The 27133-nt window shown below is 41.4% G+C and overlaps 2 protein-coding genes across 2 annotated transcripts in view; one reads left to right on the forward strand and one right to left on the reverse strand.

Annotated features, from left to right (window-relative positions):
• The first annotated feature begins 1788 nt into the window (after window positions 1-1788).
• SNRPF (small nuclear ribonucleoprotein polypeptide F) lies at window positions 1789-4045 on the forward strand. Its single transcript, XM_005306510.5, has 4 exons — window positions 1789-1948; window positions 2107-2232; window positions 3020-3084; window positions 3939-4045. Exons 1-4 carry the CDS (start codon window positions 1946-1948, stop codon window positions 4003-4005), a joined length of 261 nt encoding a protein of 86 aa, XP_005306567.1. The 5' UTR covers window positions 1789-1945; the 3' UTR covers window positions 4006-4045.
• The window catches only part of CCDC38 (coiled-coil domain containing 38), a 57001-nt gene continuing 32563 nt past the window's right edge, over window positions 2696-27133 (reverse strand). The window contains exons 10-16 of the mRNA XM_065560646.1: window positions 24797-24908; window positions 23447-23510; window positions 22917-23068; window positions 17277-17412; window positions 16087-16292; window positions 7346-7439; window positions 2696-4909 (exon numbers count right to left, since the gene is read on the reverse strand). Of these exons, the coding sequence (XP_065416718.1) occupies window positions 4802-4909; window positions 7346-7439; window positions 16087-16292; window positions 17277-17412; window positions 22917-23068; window positions 23447-23510; window positions 24797-24908 (872 nt within the window). The 3' untranslated portion in view covers window positions 2696-4801. The remainder of the gene's footprint in view (window positions 4910-7345; window positions 7440-16086; window positions 16293-17276; window positions 17413-22916; window positions 23069-23446; window positions 23511-24796; window positions 24909-27133) is intronic.

Here is a 27133-nt window from a genome sequence, read left to right on the forward strand (position 1 = left end):
CATGATTTGGCCCATTAATAATTTAATCAGGGGAAGTACTATTTCTTTGAACAGTATGGAGACAGAAGGAATTTGCCAATTATTTGGGGGGATATAAATACATAGGAGTGGACACTGCTTGGAAGTATAGTTGTTTACTGAATATACACATTTTACACACAGAGTTGAATATATTGAGCATTAAGCAGGAAAAAAAATCATACATACTGTGTACAGTAGCCTCAGTTTCAAAAGGACCGGAAATTCTTGTCTGGTCAACTCCTGCTATGAGACTGCAATGCTAACACATGGATTACTAAATGTTAGAAAGACAATATTTATTAGGGCTTAAGGGAGTTAGGAGTTATAACTACAGCAACCCAGCTAAAGTTCATTAAGTGTAAGCAAGTCAGGAAGGGCATTCTATTGCCAAGAGAAGTAGTAGTAGTTCTATTGCTTGAGGTTTAAAACTATACTGCAGCTTCCAATCATGCACTGGCAGGGACATAGACTAGATGAGCTAAGTGGTTTTTTCCAGTTTTAGTTTTGATAATTCCATGTCCATATTAATTAAAATATCCTACCCTATACACTACTCTTTTAAAAAGAAATCCAGTTCACTATGCTTTGCTCCACTTCAACATATTGCAAGAAACACGGAACTGGAAAAAGCTGGCTTTATATGAAAAGAGAGCATAACAGAGTTTCTTACCAGAAGGCTCCAACATATACCTCTAGACAGGCCTAATGCAGGCTAAGTACTGCCACCTTGTGGATAAATATATACACTCACACTACATTCATTTCTGGGAGGAGACTGAATCTGGTTTGCAGATTTGTAACCCTGTTGTTGCCAGTAAAAAGAACAGGAGTACTTGTGGCACCTTAGAGACTAACAAATTTATTTGAGCATAAGCTTTCATGGGCTACAGCCCACTTCATCGGATGCATAGAATGGAACATATGGTATGGAGATATATATACACATACAGAGAACATGAAAAGGTGGGAGTTGCCCTACCAACTTTAAGAGGCTAACTAATTAAGATGAGCAATGATTCCCAGGTTATTACAGAGACAATGGGGGCGAGGGAGTATCTTTTACTGCCTGGATCAACTTCAACTGGTGAATCGGATGTCTTCCAGAAAAATAAAAAATTAAGTTCTAAGAAGGTGGCAATGACCCCTTTAGCCCCAATCCTGCAATGAGCTTTTGTTTTTTAAAAACATTTTTTTACTCAAATTTAACAGGTTCATTCTCAGCTCAGGAATGAATTGATCATGTATTTAGAAATATTTGTAGGCCAAACGGTTGAGTAGTTTTCAAAAACGAAGAGAGCAAAATAAATTCCTTAAAGTTTGTGAGGCACTTGGCTGCTCTGGCCATGGGGGAACTGGAGACATAATGGGGCATAGGGAAGTCTATGAATTAAATAATCAAATTCACAGCATTGCACGGCGCAGTTCTGCGCATGGGTCAGGCCAGGGCAAGTAGTTTGCAGGGAAAGGCCCTGACCCTGCAATGGGCTCCACGTGCTTTGGCTCCTCCCTGGGCCTTGGGGACAGTCGGTCTCCCCCGCCACCATCATAAAACCGCTAAGAAAGCGCAGGTTCAAATTCCAGCCTCCACATACACACACAGGATTACGGTACGGAACCAGCTGCTACAGGTCGCCCTAACGCAGGGGACAGGGCGTGGCCTTCGACGCTTCCGTCTCCACCAGGGCCGCGTCATCGCCTCCGGTCCCGCCACTCAGCGCCCGGCTTTTCCGTTCGCGCGCTAGCCCCCGTGCCCAATGGGACTCAGGCTTTCGTGGGCAGGGAAAAGGCGAAAGGTCAGGGCGCCCTCCCGGAAGTGGAGGCACGGACGTCACTTCCTGCTTTTCTTTTAGACTCCAGCGGGCACACGTGCGGCCCTGCGAGTAATTTTTGGTTTTACCGCTGCCTTGTGCCAGGCCGCGTTACCATGGTGAGGGGGGCGCTGCCGCGAGGGGGAGGGTTGGGGGTGTTAACGGGGCCGCCCTGGGGCGGGGGAGGTGAGGGGTGGTAGGTAACGGGGTTGGGGGCTGTTCGGGAGCCGGGCCCCTCGCCCTGACCCCGCTGTTGTGGTGACGTTGCGCCCCGCAGAGCTTGCCCCTGAACCCCAAGCCCTTCCTGAACGGGCTGACGGGGAAGCCGGTGATGGTGAAGCTGAAGTGGGGGATGGAGTACAAGGGCTACCTGGTGTCTGTCGACGGCTACATGAACATGCAGGTCAGTGGGAGCCGGGACGCGGCCGCACCCGGGAGGCCCCAAGGGCTGCGGGGTGGGGTGGGGGGCAGTTCGGGAGGGACTGGGGGCCCCAGAGCGGGTGGGGGGAGGGTCAAAGCTGGGTGTGTATCAGGGTTCAGAGGGGACCCAGAGGTGGGTGGGGGTGTCTGTGTGTCATGGTTGTTCAGCGGGGATGGGGGTCCCACAGGTGGTGGGCGGGACAGGGTTATTCAGGGGAGCTCATAACGGGGGAGTGACTTGCCTGGTATCAAATAAGTCCTCTGACAGGTAGGCAGGGAGCCCACTGCTCCTGCTCTTGCTTAGCCCTGTGCGGAGCTACCCACTCCTGCAGTGCAACGGAGCAGCAGCCTTGTCCAAGATGAAGGTAAGATTGGATTGAGAACTGATTAAAAAGGCTATACAAGAGCTGATTATTAGTAGGAGTAATTACTGCTTTGATGCCTGATGGCAAACATATGTTTGTTTTTAATTTCCTCAAAAGTACACTTACAGGAAGTTTAAAAGCAATAGTTCTAAAGCAATAGACAATACTTAGCTGTATATTACACACTTCTGGTCAAATTCTTAAATGAAAAGTGAAACATAATAAGCTACATGCATAATAAAATGAAGCACTCTAATGAGGTACAAGTTACTATTGAACAGACCCAGTCTCCAAAAGGGCCCATTAACCCTTGTAGAGTGACTTTAGCCTTACAATAGTTTACTGATTGCTGGCTGAGAATTTTCTTCAAACAGTTGTGCTAATATTTTCTTCCTTTTCTAAAAGCTTGCAAACACAGAAGAATACATAGATGGTGCATTGTCAGGACACCTTGGTGAAGTTTTGATAAGGTAATTATCAAATTAGAGTATTTCATAAGCTACAAATGTATTATGTCTGCTATGTAAATGGACATAACTGTTCAACTCCTAATGCTCAGCCTATAACAATCTGAAAACTTGCAATGTTAAAGACATTAATTGTAGTATCCATTTCTATGCTAAACGGTCCCAGACAACACTTTGTTAATATCGTTTTTAGTGTAACCCTTTATTGGGGGAGGAGGAAAGTAATACTAAAATACACAAATGTTTCATAATTTCTACTTTTGTAATGATGTCTTTCATTAGTTCTCTGGATTCTTACTGGATATGTATATGAATCTCTTGTCAATAGCTGAGGAAAATCTCATGCCTATTCAGGAAGTTAAATAGGCACTGAACAGTTTCACAGAAATGAAGGGCCTCTAAATAGGGAGAGGTATCAGCAGGTGGCAGAGACCTCAATATGTGTGTGTATGAGGGGGAGGAATGTCAACAGAGGATTAATAAACTATTACATATATATTAAGGCCTGGCTCCTGCAAACACTAATGTGCTTGAAGTTAAGCATGGGCATAAGTTTATAGGATATGGGCCTAAAAATAAATTAGTCCGTGTACAGTGAATGTCATTCTTTTAATAACTTATTTTCTCTGTTATAATGGACAGCTACAAAATGAACCATCTGAAAAGCCCTTAGACTGTGGGATCACCATCAATATATGTTAATTGGTTGGCCTGATAAACTTGATGTTTGGAGGTTTTTTAAGTAGTTGGTCCAAGTTGAATTTGGAAAACACGTAACTTAGTTAAAAGCTAGTGTTCATCTGGGGAAAATCAACAAAAACGTTTAAAATTAAGAGAACTTCTGGTTTTATTTACAGATGTAACAACGTCCTGTACATCAGAGGAGTAGAAGAAGAAGAAGAAGATGGAGAAATGAGAGAATAAGTTTGTATATTTCTGGAAAATAAAGATCAGTTTTTCACAACTTTTGTTAAGGAGTCAAGTTTTACTGTACAAATTTCTATAAAATTCATATCTTGTTTGTTTAGTGTATTATCGTACAGAGGGAAACTTTGAACTATATAAACCCATTTAATTTAAAGTCAAACTTTTTAAGGGTTGTTGCAAGATTAATGCTAGAGGAAATCTTTCAGTCTGAAACTGAAATAAGATTACATAGTTGATGGGATGAAATGACATTTAAAATACTAATATGTATTACTATTATTATTTATTCTATTCTTAAAGATGAACTCTTGCATCTAAGTGGCTTCCCATGGTAAACTTTATCTTTAAAGTTGTGCATATCAACAGGATTGTGGCATATCATTTTATGTAACAAAGGGTGTCCTATCTCTTTCATTGCACTGCAGTCATATTATAGAGCAGCTCAAAAGTCCATGAGGATTTTTTTTACTGTTGCAAACAGCTGTCTTTCTAAGCTGACTACACTGGAGTGTACTGAAGGAATTGTGGGAATGGCATTTTTCTCTGCTGATAAGGGTACTGGTGTAACAGAATGATCAGTGAAGACATTCTGGGCTTTTTCACATCTGATGTACAAAGTAGGTTGACTACTTACACTAAGGATCCCTGCATGTTAGTGATAACTCCTCTTTGTTTGTAAGTTCTGTTAAACTACAGTACAGAATATTAATCTTTTGCTCTAGATGAACTAAGTAGGAAGATAGACCTACAACACTGTAACACCGCCTTTAAGAAGGTACAACTACTTTTAAACTCAAGTGAAAAATATGTCGTCTTGCATTTTTGTGTTGATCTCTTTCAGGCACACCTCCTCCCGTCTAATCTCTGGAGGCTGTGAGCGAAATACCAGTTTTCTTCCCATCTGAAATGTTGGAAAAGGAAAATGTTGAACACAAACGTATACATCTATGGAGACTCATATTTTTATCATAAATTCTATTAATAGACTATATAGGGCTGCATTGTGAAATACTTCCACAGCTCTGTGCTGGGTGTGGAGTTGCATTATGCCCCAATGATTCCAAGAGTCATTTTGGCCTGAAGTAGTCAAAGCCTCCTGAAGTTTGGCTGCTGTATTACCTATAGAGAAAATATGGCCTCAGTGGCTGGATGGTGACACAATGGAGATAATCCTCAGCTGTTGTACATTTGCATAGTTCCATTGAAGTCAATGGAGCTATGACAATTTACAGCAGGTGAGGTTCTCTCCCCAGGTCTCCTGGCTATGCGTAGGTCTGGCACAGCTTAGCCTTAGTCTGGTTTATAATATGCAGATTCTTGCTTAAGAATATAACTAGACTTAAAAATTTAAAAAGAATAAAACTGTTAGTTGATGGTTGGGGTTTCGTTTATTTAAAAAAAAAAAAAAAAAGTCCTCAGCCCAGATGCACATCTGGGCTGAAGTTCACAGCTGCTTTGCTGTTACCACAGCTAAAGACCATAACCCTTCTGAGGCTGTGATGGCACATTACATCTAAGAGTGTAAACCCCTATGGATTTAGTTCAGAATCGCAAAGTACAAACCAGAACTAAACTGCTGGGGGTGTTATTGGAGTATGAACAAGAATTAGCAGAGGAGAGGAGGGTGTGAGAATGCACAGACTGTCAGAAACTGGAGCACATAACAAGCTATAAGCACCAGCTAGTTGCACGGGAATGAGAATCTTGAGTGGCTTAGTGCTGGGATGGCTCCTTCCCGTGGCACTTACTACCTTCTCTTTGATATGGCAGTATGCTGCCTTTTATTCTACCATTTACATATGCATTAATGATCATTTCTTAGCATGGGTCCCAGCCTGAGGCTATGGAAAGGCTTCCTTTCCCCACTCTGGAAGAATCACCTCCCAATTCTAGTTTGTCAGCAGGCCTGACAGTACTGCTGTTACCAAGATTAGAGATCGAGAACAGAGAGAAATTGGAAACTACCACCGTCACTTTTCAAAACTTGTATTAATCTACACTCTAAAAGACTAAAAACACCCAGCTTTAACTATCATATGTCTGAAAGTTTTACCTACTTTTATTATATGCCACCTAAAACAACTCACTGAAACATTAGAAATTACCTGTTCTTCAGTTTACTCTAATAACTTGCACTGCTTCTGTCATAATCAATTAAGGCTGGATCTTACCAACACACACATGCATCATTTTACCTGTGGGTGTTACCCATGTACACAAGCATTTGCAGTACCTTAGTTTGCCCATGAAACTCATTTTTCAAAATAGAAAAACATGCCTGCAATACCCCAGCATAAGTCGAGCACTCACAGCTATTACATCTGCCTAATTTAAAAAACAAGACTATGCTTCAAATTGTGTCCCTCTGAGGTTGAGATAAAATCAGACAATCTGGAAACTGCCCAGGTTTTTACATATTAATAGAGGGTCACATTAAATTCTCACACAACCCTGACAATGGGACACTGTATAACAAAGTGAAAATTAATTACTTATATAATCTTAGATGTGTAATTAGTGTTACTGCATTTGCTTCATTATATAATTAAGATGTATCTTAATATATACAGTCAGGGAAGAAATAAGGTTGGGGTGATAATGTTCACTCAGTTTTCTGATTTTACACTGTTTTTTGACTGTAAATGAACAGATGCACAACTCATTCTACATTTACAGGCCTACTCAGTTTGAGTAATGATGCTAGCAGAATGCAGAGTAGTACTAGCATCCAGAAACTATTAACAAGATAGTATATTGTACATTTTATATATTGCAGTTGAGGCCATGGAAACAGTTCAAGTATCACCCTCTTGAAATGTGAATTCTCTCCTGATTTCTAACTGCTAATGATGTGACCTCTTAATTAAATAAAAGGACCTTGAACTGGATTATACCTTAAACTTCCCTCAACCACTTTCAAGTACTACTTTACTGAAATATTCAATTAGTTACTATTCAAAATAAGGGCTAGATATTTTCAGTTAATCCACTAATTGGCTGCTTGCATATTTTAGTGCTTTATAATTGAGTTTTCACCAAATACTAGTTAGCGCTTATTCAAAAAGGCCTGTCTGATGTCAAATAAAAAATGACAGTGGATTAACTATTTTTAGTGATCTAGTACTACTGCAAATTTTGTAAATTTATTTAAGAATAGGCTAATGATCAGTGGTGTTTTATGTTTTAGTCATAACTACATGCAAATTTCTCTCCTGCATAGGAAAAGTAAAGCTAATCCTAATATTTAACTTTAAAAGTGCTATAAAGGGACAGGATTTTTATTAAGAAAAATACACATGGTCTCAGACTTTTCAGAAAAAATAAACTAAATGCAAACCTTCTTCTTTGGTGCTGCAGTTGCTCTTTTCAGAGAACACTGCAGTCGTTCTTCCTGAAGTTTTGTTTCTTGTTTCTTTTTTTCTTCACGTAACCTGCAATGGCGAAAAATGAAATTTGCTAGTGACTCATAAGGTATTAATAGGAACAAAAAGGTCTGAAACTGTAACACAAACTCTTTTTGCTTCTTTAAATTTAATTTTGGAGGCAACAAACAGTAGTTTTGAAACAGTAGTTAATTATCTTGGTTCAAGGAAGATGTTTTCCTGAACTACCAGCAAAATGACTAAGGAGAATGAAGTGGGGCAGGCTTGCAGATTAGAATTTTTTTAAAATAATCTGGGATCCGATATAGCTTCTTGTTTTTTTACTAGAGTAATATTACTGTTTCAGATACCACATGGGATTAGCTGTCCAGGAATTTGATGGAAGCAAAGCTTATTTCTTATAAAAGGGCATCATGTCTAACTTGCAGAGCAGCGGAGAAGCAAAGGGTACCATGATGTTATTTCCACATAAGGCAGTCGTTGCCTTTAAAAAATTTTTTCTCTTTAAGACTTTTTTTTTTAAACCATACCCTCTTGTGCTGTGATTACATCATCTCTCACAAGCTATGTGATGTTGGTCCTAATCAGCACTCAGATGGGACACTTCTAAACAACAACTGCATGACATAGAAAGTGTTTTGACAGGATGAGACACTCCTCTCTCTCTCCATCTAAATTGAACTAACGCCACAGACTGGTGAGAAGGGGTATTGTGCTGCTGGAATTGCTGCTTTTGGAGACATAATGCATGACCACAATCCGTGGGGACCTTAACATTCTCATGGGACTTTTTTGCAAAACAGAAATTAGCCAAACACTGACCTATCCAAATCCGAGCATGAGTAATCACACTGACATTTCAAAAGGAACTTAAGTACTGCACCGTTCGATAGCTGCCATATTCTACCCCAGAAATGACTATACATGTGTATAACTAATAGGTTCCAAATACTTTAGGAACTATTGCTGAAATCATTTTATCCGCTTCTAGGATGGAACGTGGTAGCAGTTTCACAGGGCACAGTGACATTATTTAGGTTAGAACAGGAAGCAAATACTAACATATCCTCTTGAAACTGCAAGGTATGTCGGAAGGGGATGGGAAGGCAGGAGGCAGATACAATATAGTTACCCAAATTGGGCTTTGGTCAGAACTAGCTAACTTTTTTCATCTCTTCAAAAAGGGCTACAAAATCTTAATGCGTGTGCTCAGGTGTGTGGTTTTATGTCTTCTCTGAAAGATGGCACATCCATCCAAAAGTACAATCTGTCCCTTCACATCATGCTGGGGTATTAGTTTAGTAATGACTCAGAATAAAGAATGGCCTTCCAGCTACATTACTCTCCTTTTTTCCCCAGGCATACTCTTGATGCTGTGCGCTTTATTTATTCTTTTCTGTGGTGGGTGTACAGTAGACTGCAAACTGTAACTTACCAAATGTACGATATTAGGAGAAAACAAAGAGGCTTTACAAAATTCTGGTCACTAATGTAGCTAATGCACAAAAAGTTTTGTATACAGTACTATTTAAGTATCTCATATGCTGATAAATCCCATAAGGGGGCAGTACAGTACAACTATTCACTATATTAGACATCACACCATACTGTTAATGCAAAAGTGTCACTTAAAAACAAAATGGTGACTTTGCAACAATGTAGTGGAATCCTTAATTATTGCTAAAACAAACAAACCCATGAACTCAAGTTTACTCACTTCACAACAGGCTGCCATGTAGAGAATCAAAGCTCTAGCCCCACATTTAAGCTCTGATCCTGCAAACCCCTATGCATGTCCTATGAAGAAGTTCTTAAATTACCAGGAATGATCATGCAACCTCTCTCCTCAAAAGAGCAAACCAACTTTTGAAAGAATTGAAACCATTCGAAAAAATTATCACAGTAAGAAAATGAGCTACTGGAGGTAAACTACCTGCATTACATCAGATACGTTTGTTCTGAACTTTCATACAAAACTCCTTAAATTTGTAATAATTTTTTGGTGACCAAACGTGATTGTCAAGGCAGGAACATAATATGCCTGCCAGGTCTTTTATCTCTGTTTTTGCTGGGTAATTTAACACAAGGACAAAGCTCGCTGTAACTGCCTTGACATTTATTTAACTTTGGAATTCAGCTAAAACAGATGCCAGTTTCTTTTCTTTTCCCAGATAGCTACTGCCTTATGGCATCTTGTGGTGTCACACAATAGCAGAAGCTTTATTAATTGTCATATTATCCCACACCCTAAGTCAATGCAATTAGCACTGCTGTGATTGCTACACAAATACTATGTCTTGTTCTGGTGTCCACATTTTAAGAAGGATGTTGAAAAATTGGAGAAGGCTCAGAGAAGAGCCCTGAGAATGCTTAAAGGATTAAAAATCATGCCTTACATTACAGAAATAGACTCAAGGAGCTCAATCTGTTAGCTTAACAAAGAGAAGGTTAAGGGGTGATTTGATTACAATCCATATGTACCTGAATGGAAAACAAATAGTTAATAATGGGCTCTTCAATCTAGCAGATAAAGGTATAACATGATCCAAGGGCTGGAAGTTGAAGCTAGACAAATGCAGACTGGAAATAAGACGTGCATTTTTAACAATGAGATTTACCATTGGAACAATTTACCAAGGTGTCATGGTGGAGTCTCTCACTGATCATTTTAAAATCAAGATTGGATGTTTTTCTAAAAGATCTGCTCTAGGAATTATTTTGGGGAAGTTCTATGGCCTGTGTTATAGGAGGTCAGACTAGATTATGACAATGGTCCCTTCCAGGCTTGAAATCTATGTAGCTAGTTTCTCAACAAAATGGGACTACTCATGTGTGTGTGTTGGCAGAATCAGCAGGGCCTTAGTCCCTTGCTTCTGTGAAAGTAATACAGCAAAGGTAACATGCTCAGCCCCTCTCATCAGGAAAAGAATCTCTGCCTTTCAAAGTCAGTTCTCCTGCTGATTCATGGCAAGGAGCATATCTCCTCTGAATCCCTTCCTCTTGGGCTGAGAGGTCTGATGCATGCTAAAGGTAGAAATAGCATTTGTCTTCTGCTAGAAGAAAATTTAGTGCACCAGGGACTCTATGGCAGTGTAGAACAAGTGGGAGCATTGGGACTTGAAGGACACTTCCAGCTGCAAAGAAAAATCTGCTGTTATTTGGAAAAGCCAAACTGTGTTTTTATGTGTGATGTTTTGAACATGGTTGACACTCCCTAATTTTAAATGGGCTGTTGGTGTTCCAGAATAGACATCCGGTGCCAGGCAGCTGGGGAGTAGCCCTATCTCCGCTTTGTTGTTTTTGTAATAGATCATCTAAAAGCAACTCATAGTCCTGAAACATTTAAATGTGACCTTGTTTCAAGATACATCTGGTGTATTGACAGAAAATAAAAACCTTTTAGCTACTTGTATTTTTATTGTAATATTCATACAAAAATGTCAACTATGATATTCCAATATACCACAGTATAAATATTTAACTCATGATTTCACTTCCCTAACATAAAACAAAAGCATTTTTATCATATAACAAAAAAAGTGTAGATCTGTTACTGCACCAAAAGTAGAAAAAATAATTCCAGAAATGCTTAGAACATAAAAATATAATTGGGGCCTTTTATGAGATCAGTGTTGTATTAAAATAAATATTTCTGAGGGGTTTTGTACATTAAACGATTTATTTTATGGTTTTTAAAAAACACGTGTGTGATATCACATTAAATGAACTGTTTTTCTGACCTGTGGTAAACTCAGCTTTGAAATATAGAAGGCAGCATTTGGCAAGATGTTTGCTCCCCTGAGAACTCCAACTCGATACTATCTCACTGGCATTATTAGCATATCACACGCTGTCCCGCTAACTCTATTCGTTTAAAAAACAAGTAACAGGAAAAACAGGAAGAAAAAATTGCCCAATCCATTTGTTTCCATTGGCGCATAGCTGTACAAATATAATACCTCCAGATAACTAATAGCAGGCTATTGAGGACCAACCAGGCACTCCCACGTACAATGGGGCAAAAAGTTGAACTATAGTGCATTGTTAACGACTATAACCTGATGGTGTTCCTCTGTTACATGATCACTATAACACATGGGTTAGGGTCTGCTCCCTACTCTGATTGACTTCAATGGAGCAGTATCAAGCCCTTAGCGACTTCCCTGGTTGTTTCTCTCTATTGTTCTAGGACTAGATTGCCCATCAAGTCATACATTTTTGTCCATTTAATAAAAGTAAAAACATCTCAGTTTGCTAAACCCAATAGATTACACATCCACTGGTTGACATTAGACACCATACAAGTCCTTCATATCCCATGATCAGAGGTGGATTAAGGTTTCCGGGGGCCCTGGGCCAGAGCAAGTGTGGGGCCCCTCCCCACCTCTTCTGTCTGTGGTCCTGCCCCTGTTCTGCCCCTTCTGCCTGTGGCCCCACCCACAGCCCCACCCCTTTCTGACTCCTCCCCGGGACCCAGCCCCTGTTTCACCCAGGGCCTCTCTCCCATTCCACCCATCCCACAACCTGTTTGCTCTTTTCTGCCCTTCCCCCACTGCACCCCAAGACCGGAGAAACTCTGTCCCCATGCCATGGCCCCAGGGCCATAGCAGGGAGTGAGAGCCCCTCCAGTCCCAGGGCTGCAGCAGGGGTGCAGGTGCTGGGGCGTCCCCTGCCACCCTCTACACTTCTGCAGGGGACCAGGGTTGGGGCACTGGGGCTTCTCCTGCCCCGCCCACCTGGCGCTTCTGCCAGAGAGTGGGTTCGGGCACGGGGGCTTCGCTTGCTACCCTGCGGCTTCTGCCGGGGAGGAGGTCGGCGGGCTTCCCCTGCCCATCCGCAGGCAGCAGAAGCAGGGAGGGCCCTAGTTGGCTGGGGCCCCTGGGCCCAGGCCCTGTGGCTAATCTGCCACTGCCCATGCTGTGCTTCTCAGAATGTTGGCTTTATTTATGTCTGAAGGTGCTGTCATCTGCCTTCCCACATAGCTGAAGATCTGCTGGTATATGCCTCTCCTCTAAAAGAAAAGGTGAATCTCCAGCTCCCCCATACCATCTGCATTTGTACTGGAGGAGCATCTATTAGAGCAAAAGTGGTAGAATCAGCACAAAACACTAGTATGCTGTCATATGTGATCAAAAAGGGTGGTTCTGAAGGGAAAAATTAAAGCAGAATTGAATGCTGACTTGAGATGGAATAATGTGCATGTCAGCATCTCTGCAGCTGTGGTGTCACTAGGCAGTTGTCTAAGACGGATTGTTTGATTTTGTTTTGTTTTTGTCTATTAGCTAAATAGGAGATGCAAATGAAAAATCTAGGAGTTTGGATTATTATTATCATTATTATTTGTATTGCAATAGTGCCTAGTGGACCAGGACCCCACTGTCGTAGGCACTGTACAAAACACAAAAAGAGACAGTCTCTGCCCTGAGAAAGCTGATGATACACGTATTTATGGCAATAAAAAGTTCATGAATTATAGAGAGACATAAATATAGCATTTCCATCGGTGACATATAACAGAGTATATTAGGGTGTGGGATCTAGACAACTTATGCCATACCCACACTTCACAATGCTGCCAGTTGGAAGGGGAAAAAAGTGTGTGTGTCCGGGGGGAGGCATGCCATCAATTTTTATTGGGGAATCATCACTTATTTGTGCATATATGATAATCTTTCTACAATATGGTTATTAAAAATCACATAGAATGGTACATTTTCACAGCAGGACATTGCCTAATCCACAGGGCTTCCAGGCTTAGACCGACAAGACACAGAAGCAAGTCAAGGGATGCAGTTCAAGAAAGAGCAAGGGGAGCGTGTTGGAGATAACAAGGAAATTCTTGGAAGAAATGGACTGGAAGGGATAGAGGGGGAGTCTCATAGTAGAGGAACTTGAATATTGTTCCAAACTAAGGGGCAGGCAGCATAGTAAACAACGCAAAGCTTAAAAGTGGGTAAGAAACAAAAGGACTTGTAAGCAGAAACAGGGCCGGCTCTAGGCACCAGTGCTCCAAGCATGTGCTTAGAGTGGCACTTTCCAAGGGGCAGCACTCCGACTCCTTTTTTTTTTTTCCTGCTTGGGGCGCAAAAAGCCGGGAGGCGGCCCTGAGCGGAGGTGAGCTGTGGTGGTGGAGGGTGCGGGGAGGGCCGCAGGAAGTAACCCGGGGGGGGGGGGGCAGAGCACGCAGCCACTCCGCTTCTCCCCCCTCCCTCCCAGGCTTACCGCGTGAATCAGCTGTTTTGCAGCAAGCCTGGGAGGGAGGAGTAGGAGGGGAAATGCGGCGTGCCCAGGGGAGGAGGCAGGGCCTGCCATTTGGGGAAGGGGTTGGAATGGGGTGGGGGGGCACGGGAAATTTTTTTTGCTTGGGGCGGCAAAAAACTTGGAGCCCTGAGCAGAAAGGACTGAAGGGAGCAGCCAGAGAGAGCTGGAGGAGGAAATCGGAACATTTATTCCTATTATGTAAAGGAGAACTAAGGATGAATCAACTGAGAACTTACAATTTGGCATAATATGATGCTCCTAATAGGGTGAAGTTCCTGTTTAAAAGGGGGGGGAGACTGGAAAACAGATTGTGACTCTCAGAATCACAATCTGCTTCCCAAGCTGCTTCATGGGCAGCAAAACAATAACCTTTACCTAGCATCTTTCCTCCAGCATGCCAGTGTAGCTATCCTAGCCAGTGCCTTGAGAGATGACGGGTGGGACTGAGCCCACTCCTCACCCACCTGCACGGGGGTGGGATATAGCAGCTCTGCAGAGACTGTCCTCTTCTCCATGCTGCAATCTGGGAGCAAGCACCAGAGACAGAGGCCTGGTCTATACTAGAAAACTAGTTGGGTTTAACTACATCAGTCAGGGGTGTGAAAATTCCACACCCCCTGAACGGCGTAGTTAAGCCGACCTAATTCCCCGTGTAGACAGCACTAGGTAGACAAAAGAATTCTTCCATCAAGCTAGCTACCCCCCTCTCAGGGAGGAGGAATACCTATGTTGAAAGAAGGAGCCCTCCTGTCTGTGTAGGTAGTGTCTACACTGAAACGCTACAGTGACATCTTATGCCCCCTTACTCCCTTGCAGCACCAGGCAAGAGAGGCCACGATTTCGAACTATAGAAGCCATAGGCACCGACTCCCTGGGTGCGCTGGAGCACCCATGGGGAAAAAATGGAGGGTGCTAAGCTCTCACTGGCAGCCCCCCATCCAGCGCCGTATTATTGCCTAGGCCAAGAAGGCCTAGGCCTAGGGCAGCAAATTTTCAGGGGTGGAAGCTCCCCTCCGCGCCCCGCCCCTCTGCTCCAGCTCAACTCCGCCTCCTCTGCAAGTGCGCCGCGGTGTCCTGTTTCTCTCCCCTCCCAGCGCTTGCGCCGCAAAACAGCTGTTTCACGGGGCAGGGAGGGAGGGGGGAGGAGGGGGAACACGCGCTGGGGGAAGAGGTGGGGCCGGGGGCGAGGATTTGGGGAAGGGATCCAATAGGGGAAGGGAGGGGACAGAGTTGGGGCAGGGACTTTGGGGAGGGGACTGGAATGGGGGCGGGAAAAGGGCGGAGTCGGGGCGGGGCCAGGGTGGCAATTATTTCCCGGCCTCCCACCAGCAGGCTCTGCTGATCAGTACCTTCCCCTCCCTCCCTGCGCCTCCCGCGATCAGCTGTTTTGCAGTGTGCAGGAGGCTTTGGAGGGAGGGGGAGGACCAAGGGTACGGCATGCAGGGGGGGAGGAAGAGGAAAGAGTTGAGACGGGGGTGGGGCCTTGGAGGAAGGGGTGGAGTGGGGGCAGGGCTTGGGGCAGAGCTGGGGGTGAAGCACCTCCAGACACATTAGAAAGTTGGCACCTATGAGAGAAGCAGATTCATTACGAATTTGGAAATAAAATCATAATATATGGATTAACAACAAAAGAAAGAGTGTAGTGGTTACCTACAGATAGATCAGCTTTTAAACCTTTCAAAGTTTTGGGGAAGATTTTCAAAATCACTCAGCATTGGCCTAGTGGAAATTTTAGCACTGATTTCTATGGGACTTAGGGCAACACTGAGTGTTTTTGAAAATCCCATCCCCAGTTATGAATGCCGGTCTTTTTCCTTATAGTAGTTTTTCTGAGTGCAGTGAGAAATCGACCATTGCTAAAATTTATTGATTATAACCAAGCCTAGGGACGATATATTGTATTACTGAGGGAAACACAATTCAGTGCTTGGAAGCATCTCACAGGCCTTGTTTTCACTACAAAATAAATGCATGTTCTTAACTCAAGGTAAAATGCTAGTGAATACAAAACAACTTATAGAATGGGGAGCCTAGTCTTTAAATCAACTTGCTAATGCATGTGAAAACTACCAACTGCCTTGTTTTCACTACAGTTTTACCTCAAGTAAAGAACCTGCCTTTTTGGGTGGGAGTAGTGAAAACTAGGCTCTAGATGTCTGATGCTGAACACACCAAAGGGCACTAGGAAGGCATGTGCAGTTATTTTACTATCTTAAGTACAAAACATTATGCTGCCCCTAATGTGATGCTATGTAGGTAAACATCTAATTTATGCACATCTAAAATATACAGACACATTTGTTGTCAGAACTTCCACATTTTGCAAGATTAAGACCAATATTGTTAGTTAAATGCTCTAAGCCCACAAAGATTGTTCAGAATACAAATCAGGAAAGAGCTTGCTCATTTTATACATATTGAACATTCACTTTACCTTTGTCTTCTTTCTTTCATCTTACTTTTCTCAATTGCTTCAATATTTTCTTTTGGAACTGACTCCAACAATTCACACAGTTCTTCAATTCGATTCTCTATTCTCCTCAACATCTGAATGGAGTTAATGCTTGATGTGTCTACTTCTCCAACACTAACTCTGTACACTTCTGCAACCTTTTTAGTAAGTGAATGTAGCATTTTGTCCTTAGATTAAACACAAACAAATCTGTAAGAGCCTATAAAATATTGCACAATTGATATTTGAATATAATAGCATTTCTGTAAATGCCTTGAAAGCAGCAGACAATATACACGTGTATTTACTATCAATCTGACAGTCACATGTGATCACATCAATAAGAGGACGACTTTTGCGTTATGTGAATGATGAAAAAACAGAAGCATTTTAACCTTATGAAAAACAACAAATACGCAGCCATGGAATTCAAAGAAATTCCACCTTAGCGTTTTGGTGATAAATACCTCACCCTTTCCTGAGCTACGGCCCTAATTCAGCAAAGTACTAATGTACATGCATACGTGTATGTCAATGGGACTTCTCACATGCTTACAGCTGGGCACGTGTTTAAGTCCCTGGCTGAACTGTGGCCCCAAAGGGGCAGCCCAGGGATCACCTGCAGTAGCTATACTGAGGTAAACTACAATTTATCCTGTTTACACTAGGATTTTATAACGTGTTATCTGTCAGGTGAAATCTACCTCATTACAAACAGTTGTAATTGCACAATTGCATAAAATGTATGTTACATTCATCTATCTTTGTGCTCAAATACTTGAAGTACGTAGTTTAAGGGAAAAAAATATAGTCTCAGATTATCCCTTTCCCCCCACAATGTTACCTAGTCAGATTTACTGTACCATAGCTAGAAAGAAAAAATTGCTGACTTCTACATCAACAACTTGAATAGCTGCAGATAGTAAATGAAGTAATAATAATAATGAAGTATTAGACACTGCACAACTGATGCTGTTATCTAAACAGGAACAGATTAGGAGAGAGGGGAGGAACCACATGGAATACTTTATGCTACTATTTATTTCAAGGCATAAGAAAATCCCCATTTCAGCACTTCTTCTTTTTCCTCTGTGATAAGAATAAGATTTTTTTAAAGATGTAATTGCAAAATTTGTTCTCTTGCTATAAAACGTGTTTTGCAAAAGAATTACCTGGATTTCTGGATTAAACTCTCCAAAAGAAAACATTTTAGCTCTTAGTGCCAAATCTGTGCGTTTTTCCTCTTCACTGATGCAGGCAGCTTTAAGAATTTCTTTATGTCCTACAACAACACTTACTTTTTCATCTCTGTGGGGAAAAAGAGATCTAGATTTTAGTCATATATTCTGTGGATTCATTTTGTTGTGCAGTAACTACCACTCAGCAGTTTAAAATGTTCTTTTTAGACAACTGCTAACATTGCCGGCCCACAACATTTTGGCACCTGAGGCGGGGAGCTCAAATGACACCCCCATGCCCCCTTGCTTGGGCCAAAACTTTGAAAGGTCTCAATTCTGCCTTCTTCCTGTTCTACTCTTCTCATGGTACTGCTCTGATACCTACCCCAATAAAGGAGAACTAACAATTTAAAATGCCTTGTTCAAAAATTTTAAGTAACACTTAACTTTCAAACGCCTGAACAGCAAATGTAACTTTTCTTGTCTGCATAGTAAACACTGGCATTTTTATCTGTTTGAATAATCAAAGTAGTGCTTTCCCATGCCTTCTTGTTTGCAAAGATTTGAACTGCTTCCTGCTGAAGGTCCACAGTCTGGGCCAGCTCATGGTCTATTGAGATGGTTGCAAGGCTGACCAGCCTCTCCTGTGTCATTGTGGAGCGTAGATGTGTTTTTATTAACTTTAGCTTGGAGAAGCTGCGTTCTCCACTGGCAACTGTTACAGGAAGTGTTAAATGTATGCGCAGAGCAACAAAAGCATTTGGAAAGAGGGTGGTCATCTTATTTGTGCACATATATTCCAGAACAGCCTTTGGAGTTGATCCTGCTGAAATGTATCTTGAAAGGGGTTTCAGTTCATCACCTAAATCACTCGCAGCAATATCGCACATGTCATCATGTGTCAACACTGTCTCTAGTGCCCTGCATTGCTGGTATAGGTCTTCTTCAGGTAGAATGAGGAGTTTTGGAATATCATACAACATCCCAAATATACTGCTGTGCTCCTTGAGCTGCATGAAACGTTCTTCAACTGACTGTATTGCACAATCTAGCACCTGGTTAAAGAATTCAACTTTGAATTGTTGTTTGGGGTCTCTGATGGGATTATCCCATGCCACATAATCAAAATGTCTTCTTCTTCAGTGACTCTTGTATTCTTGAATGGGTGGGAAAATAGCTTCAGTGTGAAGTTCCTCTGTTAACTTTTGTGCACTCTTCAGAACGTTTTGAAATCCCTCATCTGACCAGTAAGACTGTAGGTATAACTTTGCTTTGTCCGGTTGTTCGATTGCTCCAGATATATCAAGGTCAACACCTTGGAGTCTCTTGCTTACAACATTTATTTCAAACAGTATGTCATGCCAGAACACTAAGCCACACAAAAATTTGAAGTTACGTATTTTTCTGGTGATTCCATTTCCCTCTGCCAATGTTCTCCCATGAACAGTTCCTGTCATAGCATTATCCTCCATAATGGCAACTATGGCATCATCTATCTTTCCAATTTGGTGTTTGATAGGCTTTATCGCCTCCACTCGACTTTCCCATCGTGTGGCACTCAGTGGTTTCAGTGTCAGAGAGGATATTCCCAGATGTTGCTTCAAAATTTGCCATTGATGTGTTGATGCAGAGAAAAATACATAGATGCTTCGAATTACATTAAAAAACTCAGCAGCCTCACTAGAAACTGAGGCTGCATCACTGACCACCAAGTTCAATTAATGAGATCTGCACGGGACAAAAAAAGGTTGAGGGTTTAACTCTTGGATCCATGTCTGCACTCCTCTGTTCTTTCCTCTCATGTTGGCACCATTATCGTAGCCCTGACCTCTCATATCAGCTATCGCAATTCCCGTATCTTCCAGCTTTTTAAGAAGCACATTTGTCATACCAGCTCCTGTAGTATCATCAATGTCAATAAATTCTAGAAAATGCCCTCTGACAGTTATCATTGCAGGGACATTTTCACTAGGTTCTGTTGTTGTTACAAAACGCATAATTAAAGTAATTTGTTCCGTATGGCTGATGTCAGGTGTGCAGTCCAGAATAACAGAATAATATCTTGCTGACTTCAGATCTGCCACAATCTTCTGTTTGACTTTTGTTGCCAGTAACTGTATGATCTCATTTTGAATTGTTTTTCCAAGGTAGTGGTGTGTGTACATTTCTTGGGTGGTGACTCTTCTTAGATGCTCCTGGAGTATGGCATTAAACTCAGCTATCAGCTCCACAATTTTAAGGAAGTTTCCATTGTTTGGCACATACAGCTGATCTGAAGTGCCACACAGTGCTAGGTTTTGGGTAGCAAGCATTCTCACAATGGCAATGAGCCTTTTCAGAACATTTTGCCAGTAAAGAGACTTTGATGCAATCTTCTCTTGATGCTGATCATCTATAGTGGCCTTTAACCTTAGTCTCATCTCAAGCTCTTTCCACCTATGGAATGCTCTCTGGTGATTTGCTGCCTTCTCATGGCATGCCAGATTTCTAGCCAGATTTTTCCAGTCCTTTGTTCCTGTAGAACCCAATGTGGCTGGAACATTAGACTGGAAGAGTTTGCAACAAAAACAGTATGCAGCTTTCTGGGTTTTTGAGTACATGTCATGGCCTCTCCACTTTGTCACCATTGGGGATTTCATGCCAGTAATGTGTTGGATGGTAACTTCTATTTTCATTATCTTTGGGGAACATGAAGTTTTTCACTTGCTGTGGCCCATGCAGTACAAGGAAGTCCCTCAGGCTACTGCTCAAGTGGGTCCACAGTCCTGGATCATCTAGATTTAAGGAACTAAACTCAACAGCAGCCGTTTCTTGTGCCTCCAACACACTCTTCTCTGATCTATACTTTTCTTCAGGAATGTACATGGTTACATCCATTTGAGATGGAGATATGGATGCTGCAGTAGCTGCCAGGTCATCTGCACTCTGACTAACTGGTAGATCAGGCATCTCCTCACCACTCACATCCTCACTGAGGCCAGAAGGCTCACCATGAACATTTGTGACTATGTATCTCAGGAGAGCTCCTTCCTGCTTAGATAGAAAAGCGTCCTTTGCTTTCTTTCTGTTTCTGAATGCTGCCCCAAAGGGGCGTTTTCTTATTTCACTCATGTTCTGTGCCAGCTATAGTGGCTCTCAACACTCAATTGAAGGGGACAAATAAGCAGGCTGGTAGCAGGGCCTGAGTGAGGGAAGATATCAGTGTCTTAAGGGCCTAACTGGCTCCTACTGCTTCAGTTAACTGCCTGTTCTCCTCAAGTAGATTCAGGGAAGCAGCAGGAAACAGGAAGCTCCTTAAGAAGCTGGTGTTAATCAGTCCAGGCTCCTGGGGGTGCTAGAGAGGTACATAAGAGGCTCCTCCTCCTCCTCTCTCTCCCTGCAGCTCCTGCTGCTTTCTGTTATTCCCTCTCATCTTTTCTCCTGCCTGCCTGTTATGTCTCTTGTGCCCTTCTTCCTCCAGCACAGCACTCTACCATCTCTGTGCATCTAGAGCAGAGAGAATACATATGCACCAGCAGCAGACACAATTTTCTTCACTCTGGGTCCTAGTGGCGCCCGCCCCACAGTCTGGCACCTGAGGTGGCTGCCTCAGTTTGCCTCATGGTAAGGCCAGCCCTGACTGCTAATATCTAAGGGTACATCTACACTACAGCGGGGAGTCGATTTAAGATACGCAAATTCAGCTACGTGAATAGCGTAGCTGAATTCGACGTATTGCAGCCGACTTACCCCGTTGTGAGGATGGCGGCAAAATCGACTTCTGCCGCTTTTTGTCGGCGGCGCTTACTACCACCTCCGCTGGTGGAGTTAGAGCGCCGATTCGGGGATCGATTGTCGCGTCCCGATGGGACGCGATAAATCGATCCCCGAGAGGTCGATTTCTACCCACCGATTCAGGCGGGTAGTATAGACCAGACCTTAGAAACTGGCTATTCTAAGAAAAGGAAGACTTCAAAGCTCCAAGTCTAAACAATAAATCAGTTTACCTCTTGTATGGGGAAAGAAAATGACAGGAATTCTTTTTTTCATATAAGTTAACAATTTGAAAGCATTCTAGGCAGCTAGAACAAATCTTGGCATTATTTAAACTTCACTACAGTGACTGTCATCAGTCATTATCAACTGATACTATAACAAATAAGCATTAGGCACTGTAGAAATTAGGCAATTAAATAGAGAAAATGAACAAAAAATGGATTTTAAAAACTTTGACATTAATTAAAAAATAAAACACAAATAAGCTGTGCATTTGTGAAAGGATATTAACACAGCTCACGTGCACCATTAGACAGAAGGCCATAAGGCCTCTGTGAAGTAATATCTGCAGCTCACAAAGTAGCTTTCCTCCTAAAGTCCATACAAAATAATGTATAGGGGTCACTTCACCTTGCTATGGGTTGGAACACAAAAGCTATTTAACAGCACTCAGACACATTACACAACTCTGTGGGGCAGGAAGTGAAGAAGAATCTCTTATCCAGCTCAAAATGGGAATGTAAGTAAAGTAATTTTAATTATCCATGTTGAAATTTAGCAAAAGTGCCATAACCACCACACTGTCTAAAGTGGATCCTGATTGCAAAAGGGATGGGGGCATGGCCCTGACTCCTCCTGCTCCCCCTGTAGGTTGAGGTGTATTCCCACAGTCTGTTGAATGGGCCGGGAGGAGGAGGAGGAAAAGAGCCTCCTTGTGCCCTTCTGTAGGAATATAGGCCCTCATTAGATGTGAGTGAATTATGGTTTTAAATTGAGTTGGGATATTAGCATGCACGAAAGGCAGAAAGCCTGTGACCAAAAAGAATGAGATCATGAAAAAAGAAGAGGAGTTGTGTTAAACTTGTAGTGAAACTTCAAAATACCTGTGTTATCTTATTTAAGGTTTGGGCTGAAGTAATAGAAATAAAACATGGTTAATTGGGTACCAGGTGCATTACATAATTGGCAACATAAGAAACTGCTTCATCTGGCCTTAGCTAAAGTCTGAGACTTGGCAATGACATCACTTGTTTGTTAAGGGGGGGTATACAAAAAATAAACTCTGAAAGGGTTCATTGCTAATCCCTGCCTGACCATGTTGGAGCTGACCAATATGTGTCTAAGCACCCCTTGGTTTAGCCCATTTGTAAGTGTTCTGTTAGAGCTTGGATGTAGTAAACTGCTTATTAGTTAGGCTTTTTAGGCATGTTTAGAGCAACTGTATAAATACCATTCAGCCTTTGTATTTCATAAAGGCATTTATGGTTAAATGAGTGTCATGGTAATATCCTGCATAAATAATAATCCCAGCACCTTCTCCTCCACTCCATCACACTAGGCCAGGGATTATATGGCCCTTACTAATTACAAATGGGACATACACAACATGGAGCATATTTGTTTCCCCAGTCTACCTCTTTGCCACCCAAAAATGACAAGCTTGTGTAGTGAAACTGCTATTTTCTGTTATGTATCTACCTTATTCAGAAATTGTGCTCCTTCAAAATACCTTATGAGCCATACTTAAAGCATGACTATGTTGAAAATGTCTCTGCTTTGCTGTTCAGGGAATAGGTCAGTTAATCAAAATATCCAGCGGTGAAGAGGTACCAACTAGCTTCTGAACTACATATTGCTCTCTTTAGTTCAATAACTTACAGTTTTGCCTTTATAATTTTTGCCATCTGCTCAAGTTCATCCATAGTTTCATCTAAGTCTTGGTTATTTTGGATCAATGCAAGATTTTGTTCCTCTAGCTCTGTGAAGATCTGAAGTAACTGTTTTGGATCTGTGAAATATATTTCGGGCACCTAAGATAGAGGAAAGAAAGATACATAGCATCTACTGGAAGAGGAGCTACACATATGTTAGGTAACTTCAGTTTTGCTGCAAATAATTCTTTCTAAAATTTAAAACAACAGAAAAATGTTAATGGCATGTACGGGGGGAATCTTAAGGAGCTGATTAAGAAAGGACTGTGGCTGATTTGAGCTGTTGTAGTGATGCAAAGCTGCTGGAGCAGAGCTGAGAACCTGGCCAATGGCTTGAACATGTGCAACCAAGTACACAATCTGGCCCAGAATTTCTGCAGTTTTTGCATAAGAAAAATCAAGTCATTAAAAGTAAAAAATAAATAAATCTCATTTTCCAGAGGACACATGTTCAATCGAGAAGTATAGTTTCATTACCATATCTGTGTCCAAGTCTTTCAAGGAATCTTCATGAATTGCACAATCACTTTCGCTTTCCCACCTGATATAAAAGGAAAGGAGAAAAGGAGTCAGTTCCTGGTTTCTAAGCCTAAAATCCCAATCCTACAAGAGCTTTTTGATTTCAGTGTGTGTGGAAAGGGAACTCCCATCATTGCAAAAGATGTTTTCAGCTCTTTGAAGACTTATGCCTTAGTCTTCTCCACATATGCACAATAGTCTTGTTTTCTCAACAACAAGAAAGCATGCAGTGGAGAGAAGGTAGGAACTGAAGCTTTAACCAACAGGATTAAATTTGATTTTATAAAGCAACTCTCACACCCATTCCTGCAAGGGAACTATTTCAATGCACTGTCCTGTACTTACAGATTCTTCAGGACTCTATTGTACCTAAAAGAATAGTTTCTGCCTTTTTCAGTAATAGCTGCTTTATAAGTGCTTCACAAAGTTGTGTGTTATACACAGGTATTAATGACTGTGTAGGCAAACCGAGCAATCATTGTGAGCTCAATAGCTCACACGCTGCCTTGGATATATCTATTTTTTAAATTGGGATAGCCCTTCAGCAGGTTCCAGCACATAATCAAGGGCAGAAACATGGCAAAATGGATGGGCAAAACAGACGTCTATCTGCAAAAAAAACCAACATTAACTAAAAGAGGATGAAAAGGTTAACTATACGATGCTAAATTACAGTTCTCAATTCCCTCCAACTCTGTTCCCCTTTGTTTCTCCCAGTCCTCTTGTCTTTCTACTCCACTGCTCTGTAACCAATGCTGCACCTCCTGTGGGAGCCCCTCAGCCAAGCCTAACTGTGAGTTTGCAGCCACAAGACAGTTAATTTAGCTGTCCCATTACAGGCACCTTCACCTGATACTGGTCTGGCTCCAGATGTTCACTGACAAAATTTTCATTCAGTCATCATACTTCTCCTGGTGTGAATAATCACAACAAACTCTTGGGCCTTCATCCACAAGTCACTTTAATACTAAGTTGTTGATTTAAAGTTGCTAGCATCGATGATTGTTAAATCCTTCTATCTACCAGATGTCAATGCTCAGAACAGAGGCTGACCTGGGGGTAGAGGAACACACAAATGTGGATCCTTCTAGTTGGCTTTGGCCATTGGTACCACTACCAAATCACTATCACTATGGAGGTGGGAGATTTATTGATAAACTTCCTTACTATGGTATGTAGGTATCTGTTATAATTGCATTTCTTATTTTCATTTGCTCTCTTACTTGATATATTTTCGTCTTATTGTACACAGGAAGATGGAGAAAGCAAACTGAGAATGGAGAAAGCAAATTTTGTCTGATACTATACCTTGATGATGTCTTTTTTTTATCAGTCAAGATGGATTTGCACTCACTTAACATTTTCACGTCTTCACCCAAGTCTGTTTCTGTGAGCTTTCTAGAAGACCTGCGTTCATTTTCTTCAAAATGTGAAGAGATAAAAGGATAAAATTGAAAGTAAATATGTATCCAAATTATAATATTATTCATCTATATGAACATGAACTTACACTCTAAGGGGTATATTCTTATCTTGATCCTTGGAATGTTACCAGCAATGGTCTCCAGATGTTAAGAAGATGTATTTTACCAGTTTGTCTATAACTATCATATAGTTTCTTTCTAAATATATATTAGATAAATACAATGAAATCCTGTTTTCATAACTTGTAAATGAAACCAATGTTATTTTAAGGCTTTTGAATAATAACAACTTCTTACCCACTTTATAAAAGTCATTTGTGATGTGTTTTCCTTGCTTTGGACTTGAGGCACCAAGATATTTTTACTTTGTGCTGTGATTCAGTTTCTTTTTTCAGTGTCTAGCAGTGAAGCAGCTAAACTTCACTTCCATCTATATGTAGCTCTCTAATCAATACATGTTGATATTCATCTCATTATACTTATTTTACAGATGTCTTCAGTGAGGAACAGAGTATTTAAGTGCCTTGCCCACGGCCACATAGTGAGTCAGTAGCAGAGCTATGTAATCTAGAGTTCATAGCTTTTGAGGCCAGAAAGGACCATTAGATTATCTAGCCTGACCTTCTATATGTCACAGGCCATTGAATTTCACCCACTTACCCCTGCATTGAGCTCAATAGCTTGTGAGGGACTAAAGCATATCTTACAAAAAGATGGTTCTATTCACCAGTGGATTGCTTTAGCCGCTAGAGAACATTATCAAATAACTCTTCAGTTACAATACTTTTAACTAACTATTCAGTCATATTTCAGAGTAGCAGCCGTGTTAGTCTGTATCCGCAAAAAGAACAGGTACTCCTGTTCTTTATTCAGTCACAAGTTTTCTTCATGTTAACTTTCTATTATAATTTTTATAAAATATCAGAACCCTGAAAAATACAGAAGAAAAGATATCTCATCCAAGTTCCATTTCATCATAAAACTTAAGTCTTGTCTGCACTGCATTTGCATAAGCAAATTATTTTGTATTATTATTTTCCATGGTGTTTTACCCTCTCTCGTTTTCCTTCTCTAGATATGGAAAGATGCAAAACTAAGTCCTAAAATGTTCACTTAGGTCTGATCTGGAAAATGGGTATACACATGCTTAATTTACCCAGGAGTAGTCCCATTTACGTCAATAGGACTACCTGCAGGTGTAAAGTTAAGTGCATATTTAAGTCTTTACAGGTTTGGGGCGATAAGCTGCAAAACAAGGAGCAGAGCATGGTCCAAAAAATAGGGATGTAGAGTTTCTAATTTTCCATTGTTTATTTGTATAATCACCATCTCTCATACATATACCATCATGTTTTGTCAATGTAACCTGGGCCTATATTTTGTAAAAGTTTGCTCAGAAAGGGAAAATTCCGTTGACATCTCATGTAGCTCTTTGAAAAACTTTAAAAACTATCCTGGCCACACCTCCTACTTTTTCCTTCCTAGTTTTGGCTAAAGTTTTGCATGTATTTGGAGAGGGTTCAGAAAAGAGCCACAAGAATGATTAAAGAATTGGAAAACATGTGTGGAAGCAAAAAAAAGAACTAACAGAAAAGAACTGTAATGCATGACGTTTGTTAGTAAAAGTTAGGCTAACTGTAACTTTGTTAACGTAAGATTTGTAGAAGCGAGGATTGTGTGAGGCGAGTGAGAAAGAGCTGTGTAAAAAGTTATGATGACCTCAGCATAGATAAAGTGTAGAAGACCTTGAGTAAATAAGGTATAAAAAATAATTGTATGTTGGCAAAAGTCAAAACAACTGAGGAAATGAAATATCAAAATGGCCTATGTATAAACAAAAATGCTGCTGTCTCTCATTATTTCTGTAATGAAAAGTATAAATGCTTGCTGTAATTAGTTACCAGAGTGAGACCTGTTTGCTCTCCCTCTGCACATGTGAGAGTTAATAAAACATCTGACTTGTTGCACCTAACAAAATAGTGAGAACTCAGTTTTTCTCCGACAATTTGGGGGCTCGTCCGGGATGGCAACGCCCACTGAGGCAACGGCAGCTGCTACGGATCGTTCCCCTTCGAACCCCATGGCGCCACAATAGAGGTAAGAGACCTTTTGAAATCTCTATTGGGGTGTCGGAGGAGGACTGTCCGTGGGGCCGTCTGCCCCTGTTGGGCTCACGCCATCCGAACTTATTGACTGTGCAGCAAGGTCAGATGTTGAGCGG

This window comes from Chrysemys picta, chromosome 1 (assembly GCF_011386835.1).
Source record: "Chrysemys picta bellii isolate R12L10 chromosome 1, ASM1138683v2, whole genome shotgun sequence".
In the NCBI taxonomy this organism is placed as follows: Eukaryota; Metazoa; Chordata; order Testudines; family Emydidae; genus Chrysemys; species Chrysemys picta.